This window comes from Chionomys nivalis, chromosome 20 (genome assembly GCF_950005125.1).
Source record: "Chionomys nivalis chromosome 20, mChiNiv1.1, whole genome shotgun sequence".
Classification (NCBI taxonomy): domain Eukaryota; kingdom Metazoa; phylum Chordata; class Mammalia; order Rodentia; family Cricetidae; genus Chionomys; species Chionomys nivalis.
This window is the reverse complement of record NC_080105.1, coordinates 36,706,841-36,724,221: the sequence shown is the minus strand read 5'-3', so window position 1 is coordinate 36,724,221 and position 17,381 is coordinate 36,706,841. Positions and strand designations below refer to the sequence as shown.

Genomic DNA, 17,381 nt, shown 5'->3' with positions numbered 1-17,381 from the left:
CTTGAACTGTCAGATAAACCCCCTGACTGTCCATCATACACTTAGGTCACTTGGTTCCTGTTGGGATACAGATGGCATCGTTATGTTCTCACCGGGAGAAATACCTCTGGGAATTCTTCTAGTCTCTGAAGTTAAGATATTAGTAGATGGAAACACTTAGTTTGCGTTTAAACAGTTGTTTTAACTGATAGATATCGGTATAATTATGTGACTCAACTGCTCCAGCAGCTATAATTTGAAGAAATTCAAAGTGTGCTGTGAATATTTGTGTTTAATGAGAAAAGTATGTCTCATTAGGAACTCCCCTAGGAATCAGAGACGTAGCAGTTTCTAAAACTAAGTATCCTAGGCCTCCTCAGAGATTTGATTTGATTTGGCTTAGTTTCTGCTTTGAAGACTGTTTTTGCTTTAAAATGACAATTCTCAAATATTTAAGACACACTTTACATTTATATTATACCTGTTAGTTAAATTGTAAAAGCTTAAAGGAACTTTGGGCAACCTTGATTCATTGAGCTTTAGCGTGAAGAGTTGAAGACTTAAATCCTATGAATATCCAGCAGTTTTCTGTACCTTGAGAGTGTGTGTCTTCTCAGAATGAAGACTTAAGAGCTAACCCTGCCTGTATAGTTCTTAAAGCTCTTTGGGGCTGTTGATGGGGCTGAACAGTTTCTTCCAATTAGTTTTATTAGTTATTTTAATATGATTATTAGTCTTATAAAAATGTACTCAGACATTCAGGAGGAATTAACGGTTACATTTATCTGCATCTAAATAGATTGTTTTCAAGTTAGAGTTAATTTCAGTTCTTGCCTTTTTGTTAGAGCCAGATTATGTCATTTAAAAACACAGTTCACCCAGTAATCAGCCATAGTTCTTTTCCATACAGTTGTTCTCATATGCCAGCTTTAATACTTTCTGCCCGCTCTTCAGCCAGGCTGCGCTCTCTTCTTCCATGTCTTTTGATGTAACTTTTTCCTTTGCCCTGGTAGGTCCAGGGTACCTCACTAACGTTTTTTTTTGCTTTTTTTTTCCCTAAAAGTCAGGTGATACATCTGTCTTTTTCTCTGTATGTCCACCTCTGCAGAGTTCATAGGGAGCCACTGTGAGTGTTCTATTTGCAAAGGAAGGAGGCGAGATTGCCTCTCCCTAAACTGTATATGGAACTGGCTTGCAACACATCCAGCCTGTCCTGACCTGACACCTGTGTGGTCTGCAAGGACAAGGGCCGTCTTCTTTCCAGATGCACATCCATCTGTAGGGTTTCTTTTCAGGCTTTTTCAGGGACAGTCAATGGTCTGAGGACGAGCCTTCTGCTTAGAAGCTTGGGTACCCACTCTGGTAGAGAATGGCAGAAGAACTCTAGCCTCTTCTGTTATCTTTCAGTCCCTGCCTTTCTCATTGTTCCCCTGCCTGCCCCATGTCCATCACCTTCCTTCCGTCACTGCAATTGAATTTCTCCTGCTTGTGACCTTTATAAAAAAAATTACACAGCAGTGTTTCATGGATTGTTATACTTAGAAGATTTCTCTGCTGTTGTATGTTTAAAAGTAAAGAGAAGTTTAGTCAAGGAGATGCTCCCACTCCACAGTTTGCTAGAGAGCATGGTAAGGGAGGGAGGGAGAGAGGGGGAAAGTGAGGAAGGGAGGGAGAGGTGGAGGGAGGGAGGGAGGGAGGGAGGGAGGGAGGGAGGGAGGGAGAGAACGTATATACACCTATCTGTGTGTGGTGTGTGTGTGTCATGGTGGTCAGCTTGGATAGAGCTGCTGATTTGATCTTACCTAGATGTCCTTTCTCTGCCCTTTGAGGAGCAGAGCAAGTTTCCTTAAGTCTCTTTGCCTGCACCATTCACGTGCTTACGTTGCTGGCTTCTTCAGCATCCATCCTAGTGGGTAGCAGACCAGACCTGCAGGAAGCTTGTTGTTTTGTCATTCTTCAGATCTTCAAGTCTCTTGCCTGTCTGTGTCTTCCACTTGGTACATGCTTCTTTGCTGGCTGGCTTTTTTTTTTTTTTCTAGATAAAGAAAATTTTTAGCTGTATTTTTTTTCTGAGAGCAGAAATTTGATTTTCTTTAATAACTTTTTATAAGCTTTCTTTTTTCTTTTTCTTTTTTTCTGACATAGGGTTTCTCTGTGTAGCTTTTGACTGGAACTCTCTGTAGACCTGGTTGGCCTCAAACTCACAGAGATCCGCCTGCCTCTGCCTCTCTAGTGCTGGGATTAAAGGCGTGCAACACCCCCGCCCGGCTCCTTTTTATAGACTTTAGCTTCATTTGCAAAAATGAAATATGTGTGCAAGTCAGGTCAATAAGGGACTAATATATTTACCCAAATAAAGGCCATTAACAAACGTTAAATTAAGAATATAGCCTTCTATTATATAAATATAATTCTATTTATATAAAATGTAATTGAAACATTTTAGCATCTCACGAATCATTTAGACAGCCCAGCACATGCAGACTTACTAAGGGAAAGTGAGAACACCCAAGAGTGGGAGTGACTCCAAGGAAGGAATGCCCGTGTAATGTTTATTTCTATTTACTTACAGAACCTTTTGGCTGAAAAAGTAGAACAGCTGATGGAATGGAGTTCCAGGCGCTCCATCTTCCGAATGAATGGTGACAAGTTCCGGAAATTTGTAAAGGCCCCACCTCGAAACTACTCTATGATTGTTATGTTCACTGCTCTCCAGCCTCAGCGGCAGTGTTCTGTCTGCAGGTAATTTATGGATTTAAACTCTTGGAAAAAGCAATGGCCCCAGCTTATATGCTTGTTTTACAATATACATGTATAAGAAAATCCAGTACATTTATAGTGTGAAATATTACTGGATTGTAAAAGCTGTGAATCAGAACATTGTCCAATGTCACAAGTATCTGTTAAAACTAACTTCTCATTGTTATGTCTTTTTGTTTATAGGTCCGTAGGTAATATCTGTGGTCTATGAAGTAGTTCCCTGGTATACTTCCTTTTAAAGGGACTTTTTTTTTTGAGGGATGTCCATTTACTTTTGGTCCTAATCATTAGAAACTTCTTAGTAGATGAGAGAGGTAAAAAATTTGAAAGGAATGAAGTGCTTATCAGAAAGGAATTTTGGAAAGAACAGATCTAATGCATGTACATTCTGAGATGATGGTAGAGTCACACGTAAGGAATTGTTAGAGGGGCATATGCAGAGACTCTGTGCTGCTTTACATCTCTGTGGAAGAATAGCTGACAAAAGTCCACGTGACTCAGGGAAAGGTGCTTCATTCATTTTGGGTATTTCATTTTATTTTCACTTGGATTTGTGTTTTGGGATTTGCAGTCACTGAAGAGAGGCAGCCCAAAAGTAGTTCAAGGATCCAGGGCTGAGACAAAGCTCTCAAAGGCATAGCCCAGCAACCTTTTTTTTTGTTTTGTTTTGTTTTTTTTTCCCACATAAGAAACCCACCTCTTAATAGCCCATTCAGCTCCGGATTTTTCAGTGGATCAAACCACTAATATGTATAATGTGCACTATGTATATGTACACACATGTGAAGTTACAAGCTTTCATGACCAAGTAACTCAACAGTGCCAGCAGCTGCTTACCGAGTCTTCGCCACACAAGTGGAAGACAGCTATATTCAAAACATAGTTTCCTGTGGATGGTTTCTCCTACACCTTCTAGTGGTTACATCTCACAAAGCCACAATGCCACATTGTAAGTAAATAATTAGCATTGATCTGTCACAATATAGAGGGATCAGATCACCATTTCTTTGTAGCCTTATCCACTCCATATTGCGCTCTGTGCATTGAATTTGGCAGCTAGCCAATTGATTTCCCATTTGTATAACTTTGTTATTTCAAAATTGTTATGGATATTTAATCATTGTAGAATCTTTTGTACCCCTTCTTTTTGAGTTAGCATAATTCCTTCAAATACCACCCAAGATGTTGCATGTATCAACACCATGCTCTTTTTAATACCAAGTAATAATTTCATAGTGCAGATGTTTTGCAGTTTGTTTATTAGTGTGTCTGTGATAGGCCATAGTCAAAGGGTAGGCAGACTATTTTGCAAAATTACCTGTAGGTTATGTGTATCAGGAGTTATGAAACAAATGAATCTTATATGTAGATTTGATCCCCCTTTTCAAGTTTTTACATTATATGTACATATTTTAAAAATCTAAAAGAATTCTAAACCCAAAACAATATAACAAGCATTGAGGATAAAGCATATTCAGCTTGTTCAAATAAAACAACTGAACATTTCGTAATGGCTGGCGATGATTAATGCCTTTTTATATGCATATTAATATTGAATATCTTTTCTGTTTGTTATCTAGATAGCTTTGATGAAATACCATTTCATGTCTTTTGTCTATTGCTAACTGATTGTTCCTACTGAGTTATGTGCCATCATTTATATGTGTGTGTTGTGGGTGTATGTGGCTCCCTGTGTATGTAGATGAGGCTAACCTGAAACTAGCTGTGGGCCTTGACTGGCCTTCTTTTTGCAGACTCTAGTGTTAGTTGGGTATGTGTCTTCATGCCTGATGGAATATACCTGCATTACAAACACCCTGAAAGGGAGTTGGAGACACTTGAGAAAGTCATTCTTTCTGCAGTGTTTGCTCCCTCCCCAACCCCACACAGGAATGAGTTTTTCTGGTTCTTTCTATATCAGTGTAAGTTTGAATGGTTTCTGCACTGCCGTTGTAATATTTTACAATTCTATATAGTTTTGAAAGGTTCCTAGTTAGTTTTCAAATATATATGCTTTCCAATTTTAGCCTTTGCTGCCTTTTCCTTCTCTTTAAGGCACAGGAAGTTTCTCATAGCATCAAGTTCTGTTTAGTCGTATGGTTGCTTGCAGAGAGGCTGGTGACTGAGCTTCTGGCTTCCTTCAAGTCCTTCACAAGTCATCCTGCTCTTCCCTCACAGTCACTTTATTCTCAAACTTCAGAATTCAATTCTCACCTCCCTCCCGGTTAACGGCAAAGACCTTAGCCAAATAAAATTGTTAATTATGACTATTCAGTACAATTCTCACCTCCTCTAAGTGTTAACTCCAAACTTCCGTTGCTAAATTATACTGTAGAGAATATTCCCGTAATTGCTTAGATGTGTTCTTGCACAAATTTACTCATCTCCAGAACTGACTCTCTTCTAGGAACAAAGTAGCCTCTTTCAAGGTATGGATCAGTAGATTTTTTTAAAAAATCAAATAGAAGGAAAATAAAATCTTTCATTTTAGAAGTAGACAAAGTTTATAAACAAATCCTGATGATGTGTTACAGATTAATGTAGTATTTTACTTCATTTGAAACATATTAAATTACAGATATGTTTTGATTAGATGTTAAGTGACTATATGTGCATATTCACATATGAACACACAAATGTGTGCTTATGTGTTTTATACACACATATACATGCATACACAAACTTGTGATTCTCTTACTGAAAGGTATATCTGATAAAATCCATTTTACCACTGACATCAAAGCTGAGAGGTTGTCCAATTTTCCTGAAGTCATAACGTTAAATGCCCTCCATGGCGAGAATCTGTGGCTGGAGAACTCTTAGAGTGTGATGCCTTCCCAAGTGCATGGATTCATCATTGCCCTTGCCCTGGGGGTGGAACTTGTGTCTTGCCTTAGCATATTCAACTGAAATATTGGTCTTTTTGGGTGTAGATGCATCAACCTAGTAATTCCTAAGCAAATGGTTACGGAAACTTTGTTTTAAGGCAGCAGGTGCAATATTTAGTGTACTGAGCCAAAGCCAAGCCAGGCAGAGCTCACCAGACTTCTGTTGACTCCAGTGAAGTCATTTGTAAGATTAGGTTCTCAAGTTAGCAGATAACATGAAAGCATGTGTAAAGTACATTGTGTCGGCATGTTATCCAAAAGCCATTGTAAGTACATTACTTTATAAATGGAAACTTGAACCCTTACTTGTTTTTTATTTCTTAAATAATGTGTCTTTGAGAGCTTTTGTTTTAAATTTGCTCATCGGTTCACTTCCTTAAACAAGGTTTGCCAAAGACTAGGAAACTCCACTGCCATTCACTTATTTTCTGCCTCATGGCTTGGTTGATACTCGGGAGAAAATGTTTACTAACTTCACACTAATTCTGGAGTTATTGCTTAGCTCAGTGAGTTAATTTTATGTTTCAACATGTTGTAATTTCAGTCTATTGGTATTCTCGGAGTTTCTTTGTCAGGTTGTATAATCCCAGCTCCTTTACTCTTTGCCATGCCTTTTGCTGATGAAGGAAATACTGTAACATTTGTCTGAGTTCTTTTCTGTTTTCTGAATTCTGCATTTAAGTTCTTGCTTTAATCTTTGATCCTTATCTCTTTTATAATTTCAAACGTACAAGAAATTGGGAAAGTAGAATATTTGACACCAGTGTTACTCCTTACTAAAATTTTACAAATGGGTAACATTTACTGCCTTTAATTTTTTTTTTTTTATCTTTCAAGTAAGAGTCAAATAACCTTTGTCAGCCATCAGCAGAGGTGTCTGAACTGGAGCAGTCAGTCAGTACCATTCCTAAATTCGGTAGAAAGTTTGAAAGCAGGAAGCCATTCCGACATAGTCCCTCCTTTTGTCTGTTTTGAGGTAGTCAGTGTTGATCTGTTATATGTCATTGTTTCTTTTGTTTTATGTTACTCTCACATGATACATGGTTTTTCTTGTGGTGTTTTGTTCTAAAGACAATGACACTTTTATTTTTTCACTTTACTTACAGCTAGATTTGTGTAATTAAGTGTCTGAGTGACATAAAGGTATTCATGCATTCTCCTCTCATCAAAAGGCATATAGTAGGAGAGACTGAATGTAGGTGATTCTCTTCTGATCTGTGTATTGTCTAGTAGACTTTCTTTCCTCTATTGTAGTATGTATCTGAGAGCTGTAAGTAGGTTTGGAGGGAAGACACCTAGTTGTCTTATTACTTTTTTGATGCTCAGATAAAACACCATGACTAAGGCTACCTGAAGATGCATTTATTCAGGTCTATGGTTCTAGAGAGCTAGAGAGGAGTAAAAATAAGGACATTGTTGGATCATGGGGAAAATTAGAAGTCATCCTGTTAGATAAAATACACCAGGCTCACAAGGAGCCATATTGCATGTGTTTGTCATGTGTAGATGACTTTAAGGAAATAAATACAATCCAAGTGAATTGGGTATGATAGGGATGTGGGAGGTAAAAGGTTTGGTGATGGGAGATGGATAAGAAGATCAAGGGTAAGTGAATTTAATTGGAGTAAAACAGAAACACATGAACACTATCTTAGTGTGGGATGCTACTCTGCACAATTCATACTTATTGAAATTGAACAATACTATGATACATATACACACACACATATATATATATATATGTATTTTTAATTACTGATTTTGCTTGTACCGTGTGTAATTTTCTTATCAAGTGCACTGTCCCCAGACTATTAATTTTCTCTTTGTTTTGCTGTATTTGTTCAAGAATCAAGAGTGGGTTTTCAAAACTGTCTAGTCAGGCTTACTTAGATCATAGTATTGGCTATTCATTTGTAGTTTCATTTTTACTAATATCAAAATGTCATTTAATCTTTGAATTAAACTTTTTGACGAAGATGTGATCTGTGGGCAGAGCAAAGAGTTGTGGCTCTTAAGTCTGTTAAGAGTGTCACCAATAGAGTACATGGACAGTGTACAGTGTATTCTCAGGTGTTCCAGCCTTGGGAGTTGGGAGAGAAGGGAGCAGTATAGTCATGGCAACAAATTGAAATGAACCAGAAGTAGAGAAAAACTAATTCCACTTCTCTCCATAGCTTTGAAATAATCATTACAATACAGTAATCATAGAAGTGTGTTTTGTGTGTGTGTGTGTGTGTGTGCATACACACATGTGCACCACAGTGCACAGTAGAAGTCATAGAACAACTTACAGGAATTGCTTCTCTGATTCCACTGTGGGCCTAGGAACTGAATTCAGGTTGTCAGTACAGGTGGCAAACACCTCATTGGCTTTGCCTTCTGCATAGCTCTAAACTGAAAAGTTATAAAGTGGATTTAAAAAATTGTACGAATTAAAGGAAGAAATGAAATATGTAAAACAAAATTTTAAGTAGCATTCAAAAAGTATAGATGCCCTTCAATGGAGGAATGGATGAAGAAAGTGTGGAATATATACATATTAGAGTACTACTCAGCAGTAAAAAACAATGACTTCTCGAATTTTGCGTGCAAATGGATGGAAATAGAAAACACTATCCTGAGTGAGGTATCCCAGACCCAAAAAGAGGAACATGGGATGTACTCACTCATAATCGGTTTCTAGCCATAAATAAAAGACATTAAGCATAAAAAAAAAGTATAGATAGAGAACAAGAGAAAGGAGAAAACAGAAAGAGAAGGCTGGAAGAAGGTAAGGCAGATGGAGAAGGGAAAGAGTTTGAAGCATAAGGAGGAGCCCACATGACGGATGGGTCAACACACTCCCGAGTGCAGGGTGTGCAACAGGACCGGAGCTTGAGTTTTCAGCACCTAGACTTCTTTATTCTGATGCTCGTTCCCTGATACAGGCTCAGACTCTGGGTTTTTTAAAGCTGGCCATCTTAATCTGTGCCATAGATCTTAGGAGGAAAACATACTAAACTGTGACCTGTGTCCCTGAATCAGGTCCCACTATCACATCAGTGCCACATGTGATCACATGACAGATGGTTTCCAGAACAGCATGGCAATTCTTGGTGTGATAAACAAAATGTATGATCAGGCTGTCCTGGAACTCACTTTGTAGACCCGGCTGTCCTCAAACTCACAGAGATCCTCCTGACTCTGCCTCCCTAGTATTGGGATTAAAGCTGTTTGCCACCACACCAAGTCTGAAATATAAATGATTTTTTATTTTCCAAAGCAACAATTTTCTCAACGTTACAGTACTTAATATTGGGAAACACAGAATATTTCTCAAATTCTGGCTAAACTATAGCTTCTAGATCAGTTGCATTCAGACCACCTTTCTATTTATTTCTCAGTTTGACCCCTTGTTTCTCTACACTTCTATAAGTGCCTGTTCCCACCCTTCACCCCCACCCCCACTGATCGGTTGTGACTGCAGTGCTGATGTGCTCTTTCATTGTGTCCCCAATACTAGAGCTTTGGAGTCTCTTGGGTCAAACTGAACTTTACTTCATGCGATCAGCCACCCACATTACCAAGAAGCTCTTTTGATTTTGAGCTAAAATATGCTGCTTACTTTTATTTAATTCCCTGTCTTTATTTCCTTTTACCTTTGAGAGTGGTCATATACAGTCTCTGTGTATAGCATTTTATTTATCACTGTAAATCATTTTCTTTGTTGTTTTTGTAAAATAAAGTCATTATTAAGGAATTATTTCTTGACTATCATGATTTTACAGTGATACGTAATTTTCTACTTATAACTTTATTCTTTGGAGATAAACTTGAAATATGAACAGAAGTATGAAAGCCCTTTTTATAAAGAATTTTGGAAAGGTGATGGTGGTGATGATGATGAGGATGGGAACTATGGGCTTAAGTTCAAAGTTATGTTTGTACTTATGTGCTTAGTAGAATTTTATTAAATGAGAGACTAGTTGGTAACAAACATTCATAAACTTAGTAGTAACAACCATAAAATTTGGTATTACTACCAGATTCCTCTGCTGAGATTATAAAAAAAAAATTTGTCTTTTAGAGTTACTGACAGTGGTTATATAAGGTATTTAGCTGGATACTGAGAAGATAACCATGAACAGACTCATCCACTATAGCTCTCCATCTCAGAACAGACTTGGAATTCTGGACCTTGACAAGTACTTAATTCTTAAATTGGTACTTTCCTAAACTCATAAATATCAGGAAAGAAAAGTAAAGATCAATGACAACACCTTTCTATTTTTAATTTAAATATTCATAAACCATATTTAGATGTACAGATAACTTTGCTAGTGGTCTTGTGCTTTCCCCCTTTACTCTGCTCTGGTTCCCCTTCTATGAGATAATAGTTGAGGTCGGTTTTCCCTCCTTTTTGTTTGTTTCTTGAGGCAGGATCTCACTATGTAGACTTAGCTGTCCTAGAACTCATTATGTAGACCAGGCTGATCTGGAATTCCTAGTACACCACCTACCTCTGCTTCCAAAGTGCTGGGATTGAAGTGTTATCGTAAAGAAAATATGCTTTATTTTAACTTGTTCACTGATGATTTCTTATCTTTAAGTTAAATTTCATGTTTCTAGAAGGTATTGGAATATTTTGAGATGAGGAAGTATTTCTTCCTTTTATCAGAAATCACTTTATCTGTCGATTTATTTTTAATCTTCATTACTATATTCACTTTATTTATGGTATAATTTTCCTCTGAATTATCCATATGGACTTCAAAAAGTTTTCTCGGTGAGCAAGTGGTATATCTTTTTGTTTCTTTGCTATCTGTATGTTTTTATATCTTGATATCCATATTTAAGCATTTCTATGTTTCTCATCTGTACTATTTATATTTATCTGTATTTTATATTTTTATTCAAATTTTTACTATTTTTTCACTGTTTATTTTGAAAAAGGAAGACAATATGGATATGCAAGAAATGTAATGTTGTCATGGACATGCAAATCTTTGTGGTCTGACATGTTTCAAAAATAGACCTTGTGCAATCTCATGTAAGCAGTGTTTAGAGAGTGGCTCTGGGGAAATGACTGGGTTATCACAGCTATGATTTTATAAATGGATAAATTCTTTGCTGGGTTCAGAGTAGGTAGTTGGTGGGATCGTAGCAGGAGGGCCTGATTGGAGTAAATATGTCACTAAGAGGCTGGCCCTGGAAGAATTTCTTGTCTTGTCCTTTCTTTCTGTACACTTATTCCTGGGCACCTCGAGGTGAATTACCTCTTCACATGCTTCTGCCATTATCTTATTCTTCTTGCCCTTAGGCCCAACATAATGTGTAGTCAACCTGTGATGGACTAAAGCCTTGGCAACAGTGAGCCCGAGTAAATATTCCCTTAGCATAGTTACATTGGATTTAGTGAGGAAAATCCTAACACACTGACCAGCTTAGCACAGCCAGAAAAACAGTTACAAGCTTTGAATGATGCTATTTAGTTTTTTTTTTATTATTATTTTCCCCAACCGTAATACCAGAGGCATGTCGACATCAAATTTGTGCAAATCACTGCTGAAATTATTTGAGGCTCGGTGAAGACATACTTTGAAATAACTGTAATATATGTTTATGTATATGTAATTTAATCATAAATAACTATAAAGGCATATACTTTTAATATGAGTCTTTTATATGATAGGACATTTAAATAATGTTATGAAGAGAAACGACTTAAAACATTCCTTTAAATGCTTAAAGATGAAAATTACATTCATCTTGGGAAATATAAAATATATTGAATCTTAGATGAGTTAATAATCCTTTTTAGTTTTACATAACCTTTTTAAAAGAGTATAATGTAAAAAGTTATAGCATTTGAATTAAGTGATTTTTTTTCTTGTTCTTTAATAAAAAATGGAGAAGATTTAATACAAGAGATTTAACAGAACAGTGCCCTGTAGTTATTACTTAACGCTCCTGGATCATTCTCATGCAGCTTGACTGCCCTCTTCAGGCTCGGTGTGAGCACACTGGGACAATTCATGCTGTTCCCTGAGTTCCTAAGGTTGAACCCTCATTTTCCTATGGGCATCTCTCCCCGATGGTACTATTAAAGGTGTGGTTATTTGTGTCTGAGCTCCTGGTGTTTGTGGCTTTCACTTTGTATTTTGAATAGCAGTCAGGAATGCCTTATGCTAATACACACTAATAATTGTGTGTGCTTTCAGTATCAACTGATAAATGGGCTGGGCTCCACTGATTTTTTTTGTTGTTGTTCTTAGGTTTCTTTAATTCCCTGTTTAGAAGTTAATATAGTAGTAGAAATAGAAGATAATTGGCTTTACATCTTTGGACACATTTATTTCTGATTAATGACTTGTACTTTGAATATATAGCATTAGTAGTACATATTTATGAAGCATAGTTTCTTATTTCTAGTTTTGTTTTAAAGATAGATTTGTTCCTTGGGACTATTATTACTCAATGTACCCAAACAGGAGAAAGCCTTGTTTATTTTGCCAATATTACCTTTGCTCAAAGTTTTGTATTTGAGTTCAGAAATTATAATTTGCTTTGACTTTCTTTTTTTTTTTTTTTTTTTTTGATTTTTTCGAGACAGGGTTTCTCTGTGGTTTTGGAGCCTATCCTGGAACTAGCTCTTGTAGACCAGGCTGGTCTCGAACTCACAGAGATCCGCCTGCCTCTGCCTCCCAAGTGCTGGGATTAAAGGCGTGTGCCACCACCGCCCGGCCTTGCTTTGACTTTCTAATCTTTTATTCAGATTAGATATATTTCTGAGGATTAGTCTTAATATTTTTCCTATGTGGTATGTTTCTAGAGCTGTGGTACGCGTGTGGCTGTGGTGGATTTACAATGTGGTTGTTAGAAAATTAACTCTAGAAAAATAGAATGACCATGGTGCAGAATTTAAAGGCAGAGAAAACTCACCTTTGATTCCTTGGTATTAACACTGATTTATTAAGAAATATTCAGAGAACTAGAAATGATCTGATAGTTTGTGTTTGTGTAAGAGCTCCCTCTAGAATGTAAGCATCTTGAAATCACAGGCTTGTCATTTGTCATTTGCACATTGTTTTTCAATTTGTATGGATTTATTGATTGAACTGTGAGTACACATGTGCATATTTAATTGACTGATATGCGTGGACCAACTTAAACATCATGAGATAGAGAAATCTGAAATGCCTGTTTTAGGATGTTTCATCAAAGGCTGTTATATACACAAATGCTGAAAAATATAAAATATTATTTTATTCCTTGCTTTATTTTATATTGGTGGATTTTCATTTTATTTTTCTCATTATCAAAAGAATGCTACTTCTTAATGATTTTCCATTTTCCTAGGTTTGATTTTCTATAACAAAATATTTTCTAACAAAATACTTGAATTTTGCAGTGTGTTTACATACTATCTCAATGCCATCCCTTTAATACTATGGGCCTGCATCCCTTATTTGCTGACATTCAGCCAGAGCCTGTTACTGTAGCTCCTCCATGTTTTCTTAAGATTTGATGGCCCTGTGTGTCTAGATATTATAATAGTCACAAACTAAACTGATCTTTAAGTTTTTCTCCTATGAAAGATAAAGTTTAGCTCACCTTACTATTAGAGTATTCCATTCGATGAACACTAACAACACAGATAACATCATTGTGTTTCCTGACCCTTAATTGTAGATGATGTTTTAGGATTATCTAATTTATATACAAAAATTAATTAAGCACACCAATTCCATTACTTCTTATTCTCTACTTTGACATATCAAACCCTCTTTAGTGTTGCAGTATTTAGAAGCATTTATAGCCTGTACTATAAACATTAAATCTTTCAGCTGTGTATATTTTGGTTAAAAAAAAATAGAAGGGATTCAGTACCATGCATATGAGTAAGTGTAACTGTATTGTAACTACATCTTCATGAACAATAAACTTGTACTTTGATGTACTTCCTTTTAAAAAGTATTTGTTGATCTTTTTATGCTGTATAGTAGTTTAGTTTGTATTTCATACAAGTATTACTGAGATGATAGTCCCTACAGTAATTGGTTAGCTCTACCCCAGAATTACTTGTTCTGTTGATGGCTCTGTTCATTGTATACTAATTTTTTTTGCCTCATTATCTGTTTCAGGCAAGCTAATGAGGAATACCAAATCCTGGCTAATTCCTGGCGTTATTCATCTGCTTTCTGCAACAAACTGTTCTTTGGAATGGTGGACTATGATGAAGGAACAGATGTTTTCCAACAGGTAAAAACTCTATATATATGATTTTGAAATGCATAACTGAGTTTGTTAGTTTTGATACATCTTGTCTACCACATTAAATACAACTCACTGAGTAAATAAGTGAGTATAGTAAGTATACAGTTTTTGCCTTTATATTGTAGTAAAAGTACTTGCATTTCTATTTAGAGGATATGTACTTTTTAGCACCCAGTGACAATATATGTGAATTAACCATACTATGATAATTATGTATTGGTTAGGTTGTATTTCACACAGGCTTATGACATTTCATATAGTATAAGTTCAACCTATTTATTTTTTGTACATGTATATGATGTGTGTGTGTACATGTATATGTGCATGTGTGGATATGTGGATAAATGCATATCTGTATATATGGAAACAAGAAGTTGACACTGAGAGCCAGGCGGTGGTGGCGCACGCCTTTAATCCCAGCACTCAGGAGGCAGAGGCAGGCGGATCTCTGTGAGTTCGAGACCAGCCTGGTCTACAAGAGCTAGTTCCAGGACAGGCTCCAAAACCACAGAGAAACCCTGTCTCGAAAAACCGAAAAAAAAAAAAGAAGTTGACACTGAGTATTTTCATTTTGTTCTCCATATTATTTATTGTTATTATGTGTATATGTGTGTGTCATCTATGTGAGCACGTCATAAATTGTATGTTGATGTCAGAGGACAACATTGTAGAATTAGTTCTCTGTTTTCACTGTTAAATTTTTTGGAACAGGAGGGAAGTTGGACTCAGGCTGCCTAGTTTGTACCATGAGGCATCTCCCAGATCCCTATTTATGTGATATGTTTATGAGATAGGGTTTTTCACTGATCCCGAGTATTGCCCATTTGGCTTGTTTAGCTGACCAGCTGACTCATGGGGTCAACCTGTCTCAAACCCCAGCCTCCATGCTAGGGCTGCAGACATGTGGTCCTGTGTTCAAGTACAGGTGATCTGAGCTGAGGTGCCCATGCTTCTGTAGTATGCACTCTACACACTTAGCTGCTGCCTGAGTTACTTAATTTCTACTCAAGCAGATAGAATTTTATCTGTGTTTTCTGCTTGTAATGGCCTGGATCTCAGCCAGTGATGAAACTGTAAACCACCCGTGATCGTGTGTGAGAGAGAACACTAAAGGCCTTCCAAGGAGGAGTCACTAATCAAGTAGGACTGATACCTCTTGTGAGGAGAATCGCAGGAGGGCAGGTGCGCAGAGTCAGACATGGGAAACCCAGCATTGAAACGGTCACTTGAGAGCTAGGAAGAGAAGCTTCCTCAGAAACCCAGCCTCGCCTTTCACTTAGATCTTACACTTTAATCCTCAGAAATTTCAGAAAACAAACTTCTCTTAAGTCACCTACTCAGTTACAGCAACATGTGTAGATGTGTACTTAGATGCAGTCTTGTACTTGGGCAGAGGATGCTAGTCATCGCTGGTGGTGCTGTCACCGTGAGTCCTGACGGACTTTTTTGACCAGCAGTGCCCTCTGAGTGTCTCGTATGTGTTCTTGAGTGATGCTCTCAGTGAAGCAGTCAGAAATGGTATTGTTGCCACGATTACCCTTGCCTAGTGTGGCAGCCTGTTGACATGTGGAATAAGATACAGTGCTGGGACACAAACACGTTTTATATCGTCCTATGTGTGAGACTTTTGGGGGAGAAGTGAAAATGAACATCTACTCCTCAGATTGGGAACTGATAACAGACCAAAATAATAATTCTCAACAAATCCAACTTGCGAGCCAGTGTGTTTATTGGGTTTCCTTAGGAGTATGGATAAGAGTTCGCTGGCATGAACAGGGATGATTTCCAGGGACGTCACGAATAAGTGATGATTCATAAAAGCTGTAAACCCCCAGCTCTTTGTATGATTTGCAGGCATTTCAGCAGGGTGGGGGTGCACAGTCTCCTGCAGACAGCTCCGAAGTCTATTCTGACAGCAGTTACTTCCCGCTTTTATGACCTTCCTGAGGCTCTTGGGAATTCTTTAAGTTTTAGCTCTCTAGGCTTTTAAGGTTTTTTACTGCCCAGGTCTCACAAGCCTCCTTCTGCTCTCCAGGAGGTGTTATTTCAATTGAGAGAAGATTCCTCTATGACACATACATAAATACATATATGAAACATACACAATTTATTAATGATATGATGTGTGTTGTATGATATGTGCTGTGGTATGTTAGAATTTGTCAGGTTTTTACCACATTATAGGAACTGGTTTTGTAATTTAGTTTTATAATGAACTTGTTCAAATTTCTATTATTTATGAAATGGTTGCCGTGGAGTTGCTTTCTGCAGAGCCTTGTGCTATAGTGGTAGTGTAGGGCATGAAGTAGAACATCTGAGGTCACATTCTAGCTTTACCTCGTCATAGTTGAGTGATTTGACGTTTTCATCATCGACTGCTCTCTGTATGGAGCAGGAGAGATAACATGGGGGATTATTAGAGTGAGATATTGACATGTGAAGATGCTCAGTTGTATTCCTGAGATGTATTTACTAATTGCTATTGTATTAGTATAAATTAGCTATAGTATTAGCACACATTTGTCAACCTCCTCACACTGTGTATTTTTGCAGATGTTGGCTAAATCTAAATTGTACGGAAAGAGTCGAAAGGCTAAACAAATGAATACGAAGAAAAGAAACAGAACAAAAATGTAATCTCCTAATATCTTTTAGGAAAATTAATTGCCTAAGTGCTGTCTTTGAATGTCCAGAGTAAGAATACCTCAGAGTAGGCAATTTAAAGTGAACCAAGTGTACTGGCTCACAGTTACAGAGGACACAGAGAAGACTAACAGTGTCAGCATATGAAGAACTCCCTCTTGTGTAGCTGTGGGAGAAGAGCAGGGAGGCCTTTTATGTAGGTGTCCATCGTGATGGTCCCACACATCGTATTACCACAGTGGCAATTTAAATTTCACAGTGGTGTGTGTGTGTGTGTGTGTGTGTGTGTGTGTGTGTGTGTGTGTGTTGAGAGAATAAACAGAAACCAGGGCAAATAGCAACCAAGCATCAAGCATTCCCTATCTGCCTGGAGCATTTACAGTAATGTGGCGGTGAATGAGAGTTTGATAGCATTCAAAGTAGTCAAATGAGAAATATTTTATATAGATGTATTGCTTTTGAGACTTCAGTTTGTCTTTGCTAAGCTGTGAATACACAGCTACAGGTATCATTTATTTACGAGCCAGGAGCTGTTTTGACTGGATTGTAAACATCGTCATCCTCACAGCCGAGTGTTCAGTGATAGCCTCACCTGTTGCCTGCTGTCATCTCCCAAGTTACTTGGTTGTGATTTCCATTCTCATTGAGTGAATCTCTTTGCTTTTTCTCTTAAGGTCTTTTAAATTTTATTCCCAGATATCAGAAATTTAATACATTGATATTGTAGTTAGCTCTTTTAATAAATTTTCCTTTTATTTTCAAATGTATTTTTAATAAACACAAGATGCAGTGTATTTCTTGTATTTTATGAGTAAGAATTTTCTTTAGGAAAGTTTTTCATGCTTTAGCCATTTT

General features: G+C 37.2%; 1 protein-coding gene across 2 annotated transcripts in view; it reads left to right on the top strand.

Annotated features, from left to right (window-relative positions):
- Nucleotides 1–17,381, top strand: part of Tusc3 (tumor suppressor candidate 3) — a 131,842-nt gene that overhangs the window by 47,989 nt on the left and 66,472 nt on the right. For both annotated transcript variants that reach the window (XM_057752720.1, XM_057752719.1), the window contains exons 2-3: nucleotides 2,552–2,721; nucleotides 13,751–13,868. In XM_057752720.1, the coding sequence (XP_057608703.1) occupies nucleotides 2,552–2,721; nucleotides 13,751–13,868 (288 nt within the window). The remainder of the gene's footprint in view (nucleotides 1–2,551; nucleotides 2,722–13,750; nucleotides 13,869–17,381) is intronic.